The sequence below is a fragment of the Leucoraja erinacea genome, chromosome 5 (assembly GCF_028641065.1).
Source record: "Leucoraja erinacea ecotype New England chromosome 5, Leri_hhj_1, whole genome shotgun sequence".
Lineage (NCBI taxonomy): Eukaryota > Metazoa > Chordata > Chondrichthyes > Rajiformes > Rajidae > Leucoraja > Leucoraja erinaceus.
In genome coordinates this window covers 69,667,761-69,686,761 of record NC_073381.1, presented here as the reverse complement: position 1 = coordinate 69,686,761, position 19,001 = coordinate 69,667,761, and the positions used below count along the sequence as shown (strand labels likewise).

General features: G+C 39.6%; 1 protein-coding gene across 1 annotated transcript in view; it reads right to left on the bottom strand.

Annotated features, from left to right (window-relative positions):
• Nucleotides 1–19,001, bottom strand: part of LOC129697375 (PC3-like endoprotease variant B) — a 1,319,937-nt gene that overhangs the window by 526,289 nt on the left and 774,647 nt on the right. Inside the window, exon 15 of the mRNA XM_055635860.1 lies at nt 8,644–8,747. Coding sequence (XP_055491835.1) covers nt 8,644–8,747 — 104 coding nt within the window. The remainder of the gene's footprint in view (nt 1–8,643; nt 8,748–19,001) is intronic.

The window sequence follows — 19,001 nt, the reverse complement described above, 5'->3', positions numbered from 1 at the left end:
TACATACCCCTCCGCGCTTCTCAGTGGGATCGGCCCTACGCGGCCATACGATGCCCATGCACCTCAACGCGACGACGAGGTCGCGTAATTTGCGTGCCAAGGACACGTAAGTGGCACAGGCCCTTTACTGTTTATGGTCACAATCGACTATGTCATACGGAAAACAATGAACAAACCTGACTTTGGAATACCGTGGAGAACAGGAAGACGGCTCACAGACCTAGATTTTGCCGATGACATTGCACTACTAGCAGATGACAACTTCAAGAGATGACAACTGCTCTGGAGGAGAATGCATCAAAGGGTGGATGAAAGATCAGCTGCCAGAAGACCATGCACACTGGAGACCAGCAGGCAATAGACCAACTGATAATCAATGGGGAACCTGTGGAAAACACCACACGATTTAAGAGCCTGTCCCACTTGGGCAACCTAATCCGCGAGTTCTGGCGAGTTTGCCCTCGACTCATACTCACAGCATGGTCGACACGAGGTCGTAGGAGGTCTTCGTAACTCTCCTTCATGCTCGAGAGTGGTTGCAGCTACACTAGTCCCACCTGCCTGCGTTTGGTCCATATCCCTCCAAACCTGTCCTATCCATGTACCTGTCTAATTGTTTCTTAAACATTGGAATAGTCCCTGCCTCAACTACATCCTCTGGCAGCTGGTTCTATACACCCACCACCCTTTGTGTGACAAGGTTACCCCTCAGATTCCTATTAAATCATTTCCCCTTCACCTTAAACCTATGTCCTCTGGTCCTCAATTCCCCTACTCAGGGCAAGAGTCTCTGGACATAGGTGGATACTGGTGATTGGGGTTAGTTTGGCAAATGGCTGGACAAAGGAGCTTGTCTTTTCTTTTGGCAGGATCAAGGCAAAACCATATGATATGTCAGATTGTATTGTCAGCAAGCAAAACCATTTTTATTTATATAGCACGTTTTAAGTCAACTCGCATGTCAGCTTTACATAAAATGAAAGGGAAAGAAAAAAAATGCTGGATAATTTCAACACAAACGTCAATCAATCAAAAATGTCACCAGAAAGCAAACCTTTGTTGAAGATTCCTAAGTAAGTATCTACATTCTGAAGTTTGAAATCTCATGCCTCAATCTTATATAGCACCATTTTAGTAAGTTCCCATCAACAATGATGCAGGGTGACACCAAAGGCAATGCTTAAACAAATCCTACACAAAACATAGATAATAATGTAGTTTCCATACAAGGAGTGTGGGTTGTAAAATCACTTTAGTTATTTTGAAAAAGAAGGATTAAAAAAATAAAGAAAAGGATAGGTATGGCCTGTCAGTCCCAACCACAATGAAATTATAGAGTGGGAGAACAGTAACACTAAAAACCCAATATTGATTCTCCCCCCACAGACTAGGAGACAGGGGTGGGGAATCAAAAAAAAGTATGTAGATTTTGAATGAATCCCCTAGTTTCTACTCCTGTGGGGAAAGGCCGGTACAAATATAGGGTTTTTAAAAACGGGCTCTTATTTGATGTTTTTGTTCGTCTTTTTTTATTCTTATTTTAATCTTAAAATTAACATATTTAAAATACCAAAGAGTAAAAAGATTCAACAAAATAATCCTCCCCGACTGACAGCCACAATTAAAAAATTAGTAAGTCATGAGGGGTATTTTAAAACCTGTTATGCTTATGGTTTAGTTCTCCTTTAGAAAGCAGTCACTTAGTTATCACTGGTCAGTGAAGTTTCTTGCATGCGGCCTATATTAGATTGCGGATCCCTGGACTAGTCACAGTGTGGGAATGTGACCATTATCCTCCAGGAAGAAATCTCTTCTCATGTTGGGCCTCGAAATCCAATCACTTATTCTGTTCTGGCTTGCATCATTGTTATCTGCACTGTATCTCTAAGGCACAATCTAAAACAAAAAACCATCTAAAACTAAAACGAATCACTGTGGTGGAAGAACATTGTCTCTTTATTGGTCAGAAATACACAGATAATACATACCTTTCAATTCACCTCAACAGAATCTCTTGCTGAGTGATTGTATTATTGAGCAATAATAATTTCAAAATATCCTTTTGATGGGACCAGTGACCTTTGTTACATTTTATGAGCTAAGAGGCAAAATGATGTGCAGAGTTAAACTTTACTTCCAGCAGCCTCTGACAACGGCTCACAATGACTTAAATGAATAACAGAAGTGTATCGGAAATTAGCACATAAATGACTGAACCCTGAACCCAGACATGAAACCAATTTATGATCCGTTTAAAAAATTACACTATTAACTTTTTCATAATTCCAAAAATAATTGTAATTGTATTGTCTGAAGAAGGGTCTTGACCCAAAATGTTGTGAGTAGTCACCCAAAGAGTCGTACCTTTCTCTAGTCGCCGCTGGATTCTCAACATTTTTAAAATTTTCGGTGACCTGCTGCGACTATGACGGATTTGGGCAGTCCCTGAAAAAAATCGCGTAAGTGGAACAGGCCCTTTATACTTAAAATTGTGATCCCTGGTTTTGGACTCCCCCAACATCAGGACCATTGTTCTTGTATCTAGCCTGTCCAATCCTTTAAGAGTTTTACTTGTTTCGATAAGACCCCCTCTCATCTTTCTAAAATCCAGTGAATACAAGTCCAGTCGACCCATTCTTTCATCATATGTCAGTCCCACCTTCCCAGTGATGGATAACAGTTCAGAAAAAACTGTTTCAACATTGCACAACATACTTTTCTTCATGGTTTTAACATTCAGTCCTACCATCAGAAGAGCCTCTGATCCCCTACTTCTGTGATATTTTATAATTTGAATTGCAGAATCAACTCCTCAAAGCTCTTCGTCGCTTGTGCTCGCTTTGCTCCATGAGGAGAATGATTAAAACTGAGCTCAGTTCATGGCTGGACCCTAGAGGGTCATAGAGTCAGAGTGATACAGTGTGGAAACAGGCCCTTTGGCCCAACTTGCCCACACTGACCAACATGTGCCAGCTCCACTAGTCCCACCTACCCGCGTTTGGTCCATATCTCTCCAAACCAGTCCTATCCATGTACCTGTCTAACTGTTTCCTCAATGTTGGGATAGTCCCTGCCTCAACTACCTCCTCTGGCAGTTTGTTCCATACATCCACCACCCTTAGTGTGAACCAGCGGCCACAGTTTACGAATAAGGAGTAAGCCATTAAGAACAGAGACGAGGAAACACTTGTTCTCACAGAGAGTGGTGAATCTGTGGAATTCTCTGCCCCAGAGGGCGGTGGAGGCAGGTTCTCTGGATGCTTTCAAGAGAGAGCTAGATAGGGCTCTTAAAAATAACGGAGTCAAGGGATATGGGGAGAAGGCAGGAATGGGGTACTGATTGGGGATTATCAGCCATGATCACAGTGAATGGCAGTACTGGCTCAAAGGGCCGAATGGCCTACTCCTGCACCTATTGTCTATTGTCTAAAAAGTTACCCCTCAGATTCTTATTAAATCTTTTCCCCTTCACCTTAAACATGTCCTCTGGTCCTCGATTCATCTACTGACCTAGAGAGTAAGTATTTGATTCATAATTCTGAAAAAGTTCTGAAAATGCTCTGAAGTTTTATCTAAAGTCAGTAGTGTTTCAAACTGTTTCAGAAAGCTATTCATTATAAAGTGCTACTCTGGGCAAGAGACTGTGCATCTACTCAATCTTTTCCTCTCATGATTTTATTCGCAAGGATGTTGTAGACCAGAGACACCAAGGGGTGCAAGTACATTGTTCCATGAAAGTGGCAGTATAGGCAGACAGGTTGGTGACAATGGCTATAGCATGCTTGGCTTCATCATTCAGGAAATGGAGTATTGTGTGCAGTTTGCGTCATCTAACTATAGGAACTTTGCCAATAAATTGTGGAAATGATTCACAAGGATGTTACAGGGACTGGAGGGCTTGAGTTATAAGAGAGTGGATACACTGGGGCTGTTTTCCCTCAATGTTTGAGAGGCTGAAGGGTGATCTTACGAGATGGAATATAAAATAATGAAGGGCATAGACAAGATGAAAGGCTACTGTCCTGGGGGAGGGAAGTCTAAAACTAGAGGGTTTAAATTGCATAGAGGGTTTAAATGCAATAAAGGTTTGAATAAACTATTGGTTTAAAGTGAGAGATGAAAGATTTAAGGGGAACCCATTATTTTTCACATGGGTGGTGGGTATGCGGCATGGACTGCTATAGAAATTGGCAGAAGTGGGTACAATTACAATATTTAATACAGATTTGGACACGTACATGGATAGTAATGTTTCAGAAGGATCTGGGCCAAATGGAAACAAATAGGCCGAGTTGAGGTAAGCAAATTGGTCTGCATTGACTTTATTACTATGACAGTAATTTACATCCTGGTATTCCAAGGGAAGATAAGGAGGAATTACATGATTTACATGACTGCCTACATATATTTTTTCAAATTTCTTTAGCAAGAGAGTCAATGTAGAAGAACTGGAGTGACAAATGTGGAATAATTATAAACTCATTAGTCTTACTTAAATTGTCAGCAAATCACTATGATCTCCAATGTGGGATAAAAGTACTGATCCCTTGCAAAAACATGATTTAATTCAGGCTAGGCAGCATGGATTTTTAAGAGGCAGGTTGTATTTGAAGTACTTGACAGAATTCCTCACAGCATTTGGGAGAATAATGTGGATGTGGGTTCAAGATTTTCAAAACAGTCATGTAATAATCACGAGAATAATGGCAAAAAATAAGTATGTTTGCCACTATGCCTAATGTGGCTATAAGGAAGGGAAAGGTGGGAGGGAGAAAATAAATTGAAGGATGGTCCATGGTATCCTGGGTTTACCGTAAAATGGCATTGGAGAAATGAGGGAATAATAGGAAAATTCTTCAATAACATGAAATTATATATAATTTTAAAGAATAATTTGTACTTTTTTTAAATCAGGGAAATAGGATAACAGAGTGGTCCTAATGCAGTTCAAAATGTGCAAAATGCAAAGTAAGATACTTTGGAAGATGGTACAAAGAAATATGATATATTGGATGTGTTATCTAAAAGGATGGAGGGATAAATGCAAATACACAGGCCATTAATTGTGACAGCATCAAGCAATTAAGATATTAAAAACAAACTTGGTTTTAAAATTGGGGCATCCAAATTGATGGAAAACCTCAGGATGGAGTTGCAGACTTTAGGGTAGCGTATTTTGGATATTATAAAAAAAGCCAAGGAAAAAGTACAGTCAAGTTTCATTGGAAAGTTGGAAAGAAATTAGATGCTTTTAAAGGAGAAAAGAGAAGACGTTTATTAAACAGTGGAAAGCAAAGCTTAAGAATAATTATAAAAAGGATTAAATGAGGTATTTGAAAGTATTTAACAGAGAATAGCTATCATAGGGAGAAACTAGATCCTGCAGTATGTATTTCAGTATGCAATACATTTCAATTTCAATGATAACTACTGTAAATTGTAAAAAAGTGAAATCAACAATTCTGCATATTGTATAAAGTGTGCGAATGACATCAAAGATCTATCTAAATTTTGACTGTAATGTATGCAAATGTATGATATATGTATATAATATATGAACAAATGCATGGTTAAAGGTTTGATAAACCATTTGCACATGTTTCAGAGCTCTCCATGTCTCCTTGTATTCCTCCATCTACTCAGGGGTGAAAGTGGATTTGTACATCCAGTATGATATACCGTTGGTAGGTGGCTGATGTTTTATTTGCACTTACTTACACCTTTTGTATACATTCCGCATTGCTTGGGTTAAAAGTAAGGAACATATGCAAACAAATTACAATGATCATGAAACAAACATACAAAGGGTTTCGACCCAAAACGTTGCCTATTTCCTTCGCTCCATAGATGCTGCCTCACCCGCTGAGTTTCTCCAGTATTTTTGTCTACCTTCGATTTTCCAGCGTCTGCAGTTCCTTCTTAAACATACAATATAGGGAGCAGTTATTCTAATCTTAGCCATCACAGAAATGTACATGTAACATCACCAGCATTTCATTTTGATGCCGATTTGTGCTTTGATTATCACTTTATCATTTTAGATGCATCTCTCAACTTGTTTTATACTAACTTTGTAGCCCATACTAAGTTGTCATAGAGTGATTGTAGTAGATTACTCTTCAAAGCTGTTAACATCCAAACCTTTTCTAAGTTGTAATTCAACACTGTTATTGTCTCACTTCTTTGCGGAAATAGTTTGTGTCAAGTACTGTAAATCCAGTGTGCTTTTTATTAATTTTGTTATTTTATTAATTATCTTAACATTGCAATTGTTAGGCCTTGTTTGGACATTTTCATCCCTAAAATACAGTAACTAACGATTTATTCACTCACAGGACTCACTGTAGTGATTGGAAACTGAACAACACCTATAGGATTTGTCCACAAAGATAGAGAACGAAGGGGGGCTGTCATGGGGGGACCACCGAGAACAAAAGGGGGACCATTGGGAACTAAATGGAATACTTTGTAACTTTGTCAGTGCTCCATATGTGGTAACACTTTGCGTACTTGTGTATGCAAAACATAGAATCTCACTGTGATATGTTACATGTGATAATAAAGTATCATTCAATCATTCATACATTCATTCATTCATTCAATCATTCATTCATTCAATCATTCATTCATTCAATCATCATTCATTCATTCATTCATTCATTCATTCATTCATTCATCCATTCATTCATTCATTCATTCAGTCATACATTCATTCATTCATTCAATCATCCATTCATTTAGATCCAAGGAAAGTATCAAAAACAAGGCCTGGAGACATTAGAGACTGCAGCTCCTGGAATCCCAGGGGAAAATAAATCTGCTCAACTGGACAGGTATGTCTATGGAGGGAAGTGAACAGATGATGTTTTGGGTTGAGATCCTTCCGCAGCTGTGAAATAAGGCCATGATAGTTTAATAGTCTTCATGTAGAGATACCGAATAAAATGTTTGTTTAAGAAGGAACTGCAGATGCTGGAGCATCGAAGGTAGACAAAAATGCTGGAGAAACTCAGCGGGTGAGGCAGCATCTATGGAGCGAAGGAAATAGGCATAAAATGTTTGTGTTCAATTACAAAAAATAATTTGACAATGTCAATTATTGGTCAAAGATAGGTACAATCATAGCCAGACTCAAAATACCCTCACAAAAGATGATTAAGGAGTATCCCCGAATAATCAGTAAATGCTTATTCAATTATTACTTCCAGATATGAAGATTTAATTTAGAGGGACAGCTTAGAAACAGGCCCTTTGGCTCACCAAGTCCGCACCGACAAGCAATCACCCATACACTAGCTCTATCCTACACACTGGTGACAATTTTACAGAAGCCAATTAACCCACAAACCTTTGGAATGTGGGAGGAAACCAGAGCACCCGTGGAAAACCCACATGGTCACAGGGAGAACGTACTAACTGCAAATGGACAGCACCCACAGTTAGGATGGAACCCGGGTCTCAGGTGCTGTGAGGCAGCAACTCTACCACTGCATCATTGTGTCTTGTAGATATTTGCTAGCTCAAAGAGGCCAAGAAATAGTTGATATACACATGTTTTTATCTAATGATGGAACACATCTCATGGGCTGAAATACATGCTCTGGCTCCCATCACCCCCAATGAATGAATTACTGGGGGGAAAAGGAGCACATCAATACACGATCTCGGATACAAAACAGACAATATTGCATTGGGTACATGTCTAGTATTCAATTCTGTTGAAGATGAGATGAGGATGCCATATAATAATTGACATATGTCTTTCTGCCTTCTTTGGAACAGGCAGATCTAACTTCACACACGATTTAAAGACACAAGACATTCCATCTTCCATAAAAAAATAATGAAAAGGTTTGCCTAACACTATTTCAGTAAGGTACAGTTCCTTTATTAACAAGGATGAAGTGACACATTTCCAAAATGTTTGGGCAAGTAGAGCACATTCAAATTCACAGTGTGAGCCATGCTTGATGAGAACATGAGTCAGAGATGAGGTAGAATATAGTACTGAAGTACTTATTTTCAGACCTTCATGTCATTCAAATGTGGCTCCCCACTGGGAGCATGAAATTTACAAAATTTATCCTGTCTCCCCTCATCTAGTTGACTTTAAGCAACCGTATCTGTTTAAATAGCCCAGATACATAACAATAAGTGTGCACCGATACTCTACGCTGCCAACGCCAACTGTGAGATTTGTCAGCTCTTCTTCAGACTCTCGGGATGGTATAGTTGTACAATTAAGTTTTCCATCTGAAATGTGTGGGGGAAGGGTTGAGATAATAGGTAGGGCTACCACAGCAACTCCAATCCTGACCCTTTAACACCATGGGGTTCTTTTGCCAGGAACATGGACAATCCCTCTGAGTTTGGCTGTGTTAGAGGGTTGTTAATCTGTGGTACTCATTGCCACAGGGGGCCGTGGAGGGCTGTGGAGGCCGTCAGTGGATATTTTTACGGCAGACATCGACAAATTCTTGATTAGAATGGGTGTCAAGGTTTAGGGGGTGAAGGCAGGAAAATGGGATTAGGAGGCAGAGATCAGCCATGATTGAATGGCAGAGTAGACTCGATGGGTCGAATGGCCGAATTCTACTCCTATAACTTGGGCAGAAATAACACAAATAACACTGTAGGACTTACTTGGCTTCTAAAACCAGTGCCAGGACTCCTGTAGCCATTGGTGCAGCACTGGAGGTGCCTTGGAAATGTGAATCACACCCCTTCACACTGTTAGTGGCTGTCACCTGAAAATGACAAATGCAGTGAGCAACAAAATTAATGAGGCAGATTCTGAAAAAGCAACAGGCATAAATCTCCATCATGTTTTTATACCATCAACAAAGAGAGCGTTACTGTTTTTCTTCTTTTAATTCAACAAAAGTCATAAAACTAGGTCATTACTACTGGTATGAGACAGCTGTACTTGTCCTTTGGGAAAATCTTAATAGTAAGCAACAGGAAATAAAATGAAATGGCTTGCATATTCTGCCGCTACTGTTCTGCAAGAAATGAAATGGGGTTTTTTAAATCATTTTGGGTGTATGGAATTTTGCATAAAGTTGTTCTATTGTTGCAAATGTAAAATTTAACACTTAAAATGACTAATCTAACTTTCTCTTCCGTTTAATGTAAATCAAATAATTCATATAAATAATTAAAGTAACTCTGATAACCAGTACTGAAAATTAGGCTGGTTTATGAAAAAAGCCTATTCTAAGTAAGGTACAGATAGTCTATTTTTTTTGGCTGTTTTATTTGGTTTGTAATTTTGCATTAAGTTGGTCTATTGTTGCAAACTGTAAAATTTAAAACAAGATTAATCTAATTTTCTATTCCTTTTAATGTAAATGGAAATCTAATAATTCATTGAAATAATTAAAGTAACTCTGAGAACCACAGTATTGAAAATCAGGGTGGTTTGTGAAAAAGGTAAATAAGGTAAAGAAGACCTTTTTTTGGGCTTGGTTTTATTGAGATCATTCAAGTTTTCTCACATCACACCGGAGACACATTTAGCATTTAATCCCATTGTTTTATTCATGTTAACAAACAGCTATTCAATAAATGTCACAAAAATCCCCTCTTGTTAACTCATAATAAACTGTACTTCCCAATGCATCACTACCAACATATAGAGGCCACCTTTCATTACCCACTGCTGAGTATATAATTTGTTTGTATTTCTGAGCCACCCTAATTTCTATGAAATCATAATTGAGAAATACAACAGACATCAGCTTTGGTTCAATATAACCGCAGAGAAAAATATGACTGGATAATGATTATCAGGGATCTGAGTTTTGGCAATATATGCATTTCCTGTTTCTTCTGACATTTGGGGGTTCATTATGGTTATAATGAATGCTTAGACGTGTTTCATCTGGAATGGGGACTTCATCATTTCACCAGTTTGCTGTCCCCTATTACAACAGAAAGCACGCTGGAGCGATTCCTGTGAATTGGAGAGATATAATAGAAATTGGATATATATTTGAAAAATAACAAAATAAAATGTGTATGGCTGCTTGGACAGAGCAGAGAACTAGGATAGCTCTCTCGTAGAGCTAGCACATGCATACTGGGCTGAATGGCACCCTTCAGTATTGCATAACTCCATGATTATAGCAGAGTCGGAGGCACAACATGGAGCTGAGGTGGTTGAACCCATTCCCAATATACAAGCTTCTATGCGCGTGAATACCAATGCTTGGGATTCTATATCGGACATAAGGTATAGTATTGTGAAAATGCACACCTCCAGATTCAGGAACAGTTTCTTCCCAGCTGGTTTCAGGCAACTAAATCATCCTACCGCAACCAGAGAGCAGTCCTGAACTACTTTCGAACTATCTTTGATCGGACTTTACTAGCTTTACCTTGCATTAAACGTTATTTCCTCAATGTGTATCTGTACACTGTGAATGGCTCGATTGTAATCATGTATTGTCTTTCCGCTGACTGGTTAGCACGCAAAAAAAGCTTTACCTGTACCTTGGTACACGTGACAATAAACTAAACTAAACTATATTAATCTATTAATTATAAATAAATGTCCTGTTATCTATGTTAAGGAGAAGGAAGCTTGGGTGTCAGGCTTCATTGTAATAAAAGCCGTGGGATGCTGGCAACTTCCATGAATTACAAGCCACTTAACAGTGAGAATGCCTTGAAATCTGGTCAGCCTGCTTCACTGGAAGGTCAAAAGCAATCCTTTGCACACATAAACTTTCATCTCTATATCAGGGATTTAACAGGCATCCAAGGGATTTTTAACCAGAGAATATAGTTTATTAAATTTTATTTTATTTTCCACTATATCCATCCAAGAGATCTTATTTATCGTTACATCGATATTTTAAGGGTTTACATCATTGTTGAATCATTAATTTCAATGCATCTAACATTAGGAAGGATTCCCAAAATGGGCGTAATTATACTTAGTTTCCTCATAGTGCTTTAAAAAAATCTGTAAATGTTATTGTGTAAGTGGCATATTATTGAACTCTCACATGAAAAAACAGCTATAAAAATTGAGATCTAATTAGTCAGCATATTTTAAATTTCCTTAATTGTCATATTTCCTACCATGGAGACGCAATGAACTGCAGATGCTGGAATCTTGAGCAAAACATACAGAAGGGTATGAAGAAGGATTTGGACCCAAAACATCACCTATCCATCCTCTCCACAGATAATGCCTGACCCACTGTATTACTTCTGCACTTTGTGCTTTCCTCATGGTTCCTACTATGAAGCTTAAAGTTCAAATTAAAATTCTAATTAGTTGGTGCACCTCATCTTGATCTCACTAAAAATGGATAAAAAGGTTCAAAATCTAGAAAAATGAAAGTTAAGCAATATCCTCATGAGATCCGCATGGTATTTCAGTTTATTAGATTGAAGAACAATACCATTTAGGTTAAACACAAAAAGCTGGTGTAACTCAGCGGGACAGGCAGCATCTCTGTAGAGAAGGAATGGGTGAAGTTTCCGGTCGAGACCCTTCTTCAGACAAGTCTTCAGTCTAAACCAGCATCTGCAGTTCCTTCTTACACAATACAATTTAGGTTATTTTATTCTTCAGACATCACCCGGGAAAGGCTGGGTTAGCACCCCAGTCTGTGTCTTTCATGAGAAAGACACCCAATAAAGCTACGAAAGGCTTAATGAATCACCATGGCCTAAAAGTCCATCAGATGAGAATGAAATGCTCGGAGAAGGAGAAAGAGGTGCAGCGCACAGGCCTTGAACCTGGTGGGAAGCAGGAGGAACCCGACCAGGACTCACCTCACAAAGCCCAGTCCCTCCACACACTAGAGTCTCCCAACCCCTGCAGAGTAGTTATTAAGATGGCTGATCCATGGGCGGTTGCTGCTGGGACACAAGTCGGGGACTGATTAACCCCGGCTGGGTCGCCTGGGCGAGGCTGTCTGATGTTGTGAGAACTGAAACACCCGATGACCCCAGGTCACATCGCTGAGGATGCGTCCCAGTGCATCTAGAAGATGTATATTTTTCACACAGGTTATGTTATTCTTCAGAGTAATCAACTGGAGCTGAAGCAACAGCATTTATCTTTGACCTTGAAGAAAACTCTTCAAAGATCCTGTGACATCTGTGGAAGGAACGTTCCCCGCTACCAACAACATTGAAAAAAATCATCATAATCATAATCATAATAACACTTTATTAGCCAAGTATGTTTTGCAACATACGAGCAATAATAAAATTTGCCAGTCATACCAATGAAAACGAACCAAACACACAAAATACATTTTAATATAAACATCCACCACAGTGACTCCTCCACATTCTTCATTGTGATGGAAGGCGAAAAAAAGTTAAATCTCTTCCCTTCTTTGTTTTCCCGCGGTCTCAACCCGTTGATGGGGTGATCTTGGCTCCCATAGCTGGCGGCGTTTTGGCCCCCGTGTCGAGGCGATCAAGCTCTTGCATCGGGGGGAATTTCAGCTCCCCCACGCCAGGCGATCGGACCCCGGGTCGGGTCTGGTTGAAACCTTTTGCGTCATTTGGAGCCTCCCAACATCGGTCTCAAGCTGAGACTGCGAGCTCCTCGAATTGAGGAATGCAGTTGAACAGAGGGATGTAGGAATAACTGTGCATAGTTCCCTGTAGGTGGACTCTCATGTAGATAGGGTGGTAAAGAAAGCTTTTGGTGTGCTGGCCTTTATAAATCAGAGCATTGAGTATAGAAGTTGGGATGTAATGTTAAAATTGTACAAGGCATTGGTGAGGACAATTCTGGTGTACAATTTTGGTCGCCAAATTATAGGAAAGATGTCAACAAAATAGAGAGAGTACAGAGGAGATTTACTAGAATGTTGCCTGGGTTTCAGCACCTAAGTTACAGAGTAAGGTTTTTATTCTTTGGAGCGCAGAAGGTTAAAGGGGGACTTGTTAGAGGTCTTTAAAATTATGAGAGGGATAGAATCATATTTTGAACTATTTTGCAAGAAAGTCACAAGCTTGTTCTTAAAATTAGTTTTCTTCTTCCATGTAATTTGTGAAGCAGTAATTGAACCTTGATATGGAATGAAACCTCATTTAGATTTCATGCACAAACATATGTTCAAGGTATTTTAGAGTGGATGAAATTCAGAAAACTGCACAAGATGGAGTTCCAACTGAGGATTTTGAGCCGGAAGCATCAATACTGGTTCTCTACTCCATTGATGCTCTCAGTTGTGCATCCAGCACTTTCATTTACATTTCTGGCAGATTTGTTTGCAACCTATTTATATTCACATCAATTAAAACTATTTCCCTTTTCCCCTTTGGAGAGGACAAATAGTACCGATGGCTGTGGAAGAGGGCTTGAACCATTGAGCTGAATTCAGTATCAGTTTAACAAAGTCATGATGTAAATGCCGATAGTCTCACTATTTTAACTACTTTACAATTTCAAGGCACTATTTCTTTCTATTCATTTTCATAGCATTTTCTGTCTCATCTCACTTCAATATTTCAATTATTTTGCTAACTTTATTCTTCTGTCCACTTATTTTTCACTGCAATTGTAAAGGAAGTCAATGTGAATGCACTAACTCATTTATTACTAATATAAATAACCAAGCAGGTTTAAAGATATTTCCTTCTTTTCTGTGGCTATGTGCTGTTCCTTGTCAACAATTTAAAAGTGTGAAAAAATTCAAATATGATGTTATTGTGTATTATCTGATGCAATATTTCATCCGTTCATTTTTAAACTAACAGTGACAGGTTTGATAAACCTTGGTTTCTTTGTATAATTTTTCATTTTTCTGTGAAAGTAGGCCACCCAGAAACAAAACAGAAAATAAAATCCAGGTAATCTCTCTGTTAAACTTGAAAAATGGTCTGCAAAAATCAAACTCATGGTAAGTACGTAGAATGTACGTAGCGGGTACGTCGGAGCTCGGGACGTCTCTTCGCGGCTCGAAACGCTAACAGCAGGTACTTGGGAAATGCGGTAAGCTCGTGAAGATTTTTCAACAGTGGGAAAAATGTTCTCGAGAGCCCCGAGTACCTAAGAATGGCTATTAGCGTAATTCTCCGAGTTCGAATCATGGGAAACTCGGGAGAACTCTTGAATTACCTCATACAGTGGGACAGGCCCTTTACTGACAGAATCTTCTGTCCAGAACTCCCAATTATTGCCAGGAACATTGGCTTTGGTAAGTTATAAAGTTCTTTATAACCTATTGCATGCTTTTGAAGATAGACAAGGGTCTCAACCCGAAACGTCACCCATTCCTTCGCTCCAGAGATGCTGCCTGTCCCACTGAATTACTCCAGCATTTAGGGTCTATCGTGGATTTAAACCAGCATCTGCAGTTCCTTCCTTCGCATGCATTTGAAGTGCAGCAATTGTTATAATTTGGGGAGGAAGGCAACTAATTTGTACACAAGCTACCTTAAACACCATATGCCTGGGTAACATTATTTTTTTGGTGATGTTGATCAAGGATTGAGTGTTGAGGAATGACAAAATTCGGTTTTTTACAGCTGCTTCGGAGGGTTGAATAGTTTTGCAGTTCAACATCACATCTGGAAAATGAACCTTAGAAGTATAGTACTTTCTCAGTCCATCACTGAAATGTCTTCTTAGACTATCTAGTTAATTCTTTGGAACAACTTAAATAGATGTTCAGCTTACTGAAAGGCTGTTAACAATGTTAACAGTGTTAACAATGAACCAAGGCTAACACAGATTGGCCAGAATTTCAGAGTCTTTCAGTGATCTGTTACTTTTAATTGTATGACTGACCTGGCCAATAAAATTCCTTGTATATTGCAAAGCATACTTGGCGAATAAAGTGTGATTCTGATTCTGATTATAGTGCTTGCAGCGCCAGAGACCCGGGTTCGATCCCGACTACAGGTGCTGTCTGTACGGAGTTTGTATGTTCTCCCTGTAACCGCATGGGTTTTCACCGAGATCTTCGGTTTCCTCCCATACTCCAAAGACGTACAGGTATGTAGGTTCTTTGGCTTGATGTATATGTAAATTGTCCCTAGTATGTGTAGAATAGTGCTAATGTGTGAGGATAGCTGGTTGGCACAGACTCTGTGGGCCGAAGGGCCTGTTTCAGTGCTGTATCTCTAAACTAAACTAAATTGTCCCCGTAAACACATAGATTCTTCCTTTTTTTCCCAACATGCCAATGATATGCTGGTTCATAGTTTTACTGATGACTTTAAATTTCCCTGGAGAGAAGGAATGGGTGACGTTTCGGGTCGAGAGTGTCACCCATTCCTTCTCTCCAGAGATGCTGCCTGTCCCACTGAATTACTCCAGCTTTTTGTTTCTATCTTCAGTTTAAACCAGCATCTGCAGTTCCTTCTTACACACTATAAATTTCCCCTTGTGTAAGTTTGGGGAGGGAGCAGGAAAATCAGAAGGCGTGCTTAAGGATGCAAGATGGACTTTGTTTCCGTGGGTTTTAACTCAGTAACACTTGGTGGTGAACCAATTTATTCAGATTGGGATCCAATAACAATTGCACAATTCCCAATTTAAAATTGCAAAGAGGAAAGTTCTTTCATAATGATTCAGTTCATGAAATGAGATGTTATCTCAGTTGAAAGAATCAGGTGCGCTTATTCTAGTTGGAGAAAATGCATGCAGACTGCTATTCCTTTGAGTTTACTCTCTCCCTGGTCCCAGCAGAGGGGTAATGCTGGCAGAGTTATTCGATCAAACCTCTCCTGAAATTAATAGAAAATAATCTAAGCAGTGGAGTAAAGTAGACCACTGTTACAATATTATACATTAATGCAAACGAGCAGGGTCAAATTTTATCCTGCACAAGGTGTGCTGGTTCAAATCTAGTCAGATCAGATACATTTCTTGTGCTTTGTTGGCTGTGAAGAATCGTCAATGTAAGTTTTTCATTCTTAATCCAGCTTGCATTAATGCTAAATACTGAATTAAAATATATATTTGAATTTAACAATTGTTTCCAGGAAAGGCTAAAGTATGGGTAGAACAGGGAATAGAAATGCTGTTGTCATGTCATTCCATTGACTTTCTAAGGCAGAGGCTGTGAATGATGTCAAGGCATGTTGGATTATCATTAGACATGGACAGAATTGAGTACATTCACATAACCAATGGGGATATGTTGAATGTTGAAGTCTAATTCAACATTGTAAATCAATAAAAAAAAACTGGCTGATGTGTACAGAAGGAAAATAATTTAAAAAAAGACATGCATATTTGAGTGCCCTCATGACCTCAGCACATCCCAGTTGGCAATGTACTTTTGAAGTCTAGACACTATTATATAATAGGACATGCCCCAGTCAAAATGCACAAAGCAAACTTTCTCAAACACCAATGCTGCAATGACCAAAAAATCTGGAGATATTGGTTGAGGAGGAAATATTGCTCAGAATTCTAGAGTGAAATTTTTCTTCAAAATTATGCCATCTTTTTTTTTACATTGACCAGATTCCGGATGAAGCCATGATTTCATGTCATCCAAAAAAAAAGTGTCACGATATAATCTCAATATAATATCAAACCATCAACAGCAAGGACAACTGCTTCTGTTTTCTCTGCTTATCCCATACCATGTTGATCCACAAGCATCATTGTGAAATATTACAGCCTAGAAATTGGATAATGTACTACCATGGAACTGTGCGCTGCCTGAGTCAACTTCTATGGGGAAAAAATGACAATGAAAATCAGAGATTTAACTTTAATTGATAAATTGGTGATTTTCATTCTGGTTCGCAGCTGAACTGGGGAGCCTGAACAAAGGTCATAGTGGTCATGGTGGCCACAGAATCCACTGACATGCAAATCTCATTTGGGTTTCCGTTCCATGATTTTGATGTATGTGCTCTAAATTGGTCCATAGACCACTCCTGCAGAATTAGGCATCAGCAAATCCAGAAAAACTATTTTACTCTAGCTTAAAATAAATCTCACTAAGTAAGTCCCAGATCTCTGACAAGATCTGACTCAGGTAGGTTACCTTCAAATTATTATTATTTTCTTCTCAACCCTCTCCATGCCAGCAACCTCCATCTCTTCCAAACGTTCAAAGTTGCCCATCGTCCTAACCACTAACGAACTTGAAGGTTTAACCAACCATATGGCCCGAACACCCAATATTCCTCGCAGACCACCATCCCTGTCACATCCAAGACCGCACAAAATTGCAGCGAATTGTGGACACAGCCCAGACCATTACACAAACCAACCTCCCTTCCATTGACTCCATTTATACCTCATGCTGCCTCGGCAAGGCCAGCAGCATAATCAAGGATGTCATACCCTGGCCACTTCTTCTTCTCCCCTCCCCGTCAGGCAAAAGGTACAGAGGTGTGAAAACACACACACCTCCAGATTCATGGACAGTTTCTTCCCAGCTGTTATATGATACGATACAATACGATAAAACTTTATTCATCCCGAGATGTAAACAGGCCCTTCAACCCAACTTGCCCACACCAAACATGCTGCCCTATCTATACAATATAACAATATAACAATATAACAATTACAGCACGGAAACAGGCCATCTCGACCCCTCTAGTCCGTGCCGAACACGTATTCTCCCATAGTCCCATACACCTGTGTTCAGACCATAACCCTCCATTCCTTTCCCGTCCATATAACTATCCAATTTATTTTTAAATGATAAAAACAAACCTGCCTCCACCACCTTCACTGGAAGCTCATTCCATACAGACACCACTCTCTGAGTAAAGAAGTTCGTTCCCCCTCATGTTATACTCTCTATGGTTTATACTCTCTAGAATTTAGGAGATTGAGAGGGGATCTTATAGAAACTTACAAAATTCTTAAGGGGTTGGACAGGCTAGATGCAGGAAGATTGTTCCCGATGTTAGGGAAGTCCAGGACAATGGGTCACATCTTAAGGATAAGGGGGAAATCCTTTAAAACCGAGTTGAGAAGAACTTTTTTCACACAGAGAGTGGTGAATCTCTGGAACTCTCTGCCACAGAGGGTAGTTGAGGCCAGTTCATTGGCTATATTTAAGAGGGAGTTAGATGTGGCCCTTGTGGCTAAGGGGATCAGGGGGGATGGAGAGAAGGCAGGTACGGGATACTGAGTTGGATGATCAGCCATGATCATATTGAATGGCGGTGCAGGCTCGAAGGGCCGAATGGCCTACTCCTGCACCTAATTTCTATGTTTCGATGTTTCTATGTTACCCCTAAACTTCTGTCCCTTAATTCTCAAGTCATGTCCCCTTGTTTGAATCTTCCCTACACTCAGTGGGAAAAGCTTATCCACGTCAACTCTGTCTATCCCTCTCATCATTTTAAAGACCTCTATCAAGTCCCCCCATAACCTTCTGTGCTCCAAAGAATAAAGCCCTAACTTGTTCAACCTTTCTCTGTAACTTAGTTGCTGAAACCCAGGCAACATTCTCGTAAATCTCCTCTGTACTCTCTCTATTTTGTTGACATCCTTCCTATAATTAGGCGACCAAAAATGTACACCATACTCCAAAATTGGCCTCACCAATGCCTTGTACAATTTTAACATTACATCCCAACTTCTATACTCAATGCTCTGATTTATAAAGGCCAGCACACCAACAGCTTTCTTTACCACCCTATCTACATGAGATTCCACTTTCAGGGAACTGTGCACAGTTATTCCCAGATCCCTCTGTTCACCTGCATTCTTCAATTCCCTACCATTTACCATGTACGTCCTATTTTGATTTGTCCTGCCAAGATGTAGCACCTCACACTTATCAGCATTAAACTCCATCTGCCATCTTTCAGCCCACTCTTCCAACTGGCATAAATCACTCTGTAGACTTTGAAAATCTACTTCATTATCCACAACCCCACCTATCTTAGTATCATCTGCATACTTACTAATCCAATTTACCACACCATCATCCAGATCATTGATGTACATGACAAACAACAGAGGACCCAACACAGGTCCCTGTGGCACCCCACTAGTCACTGGCCTCCAACCTGACAAACCACCATCCACCATT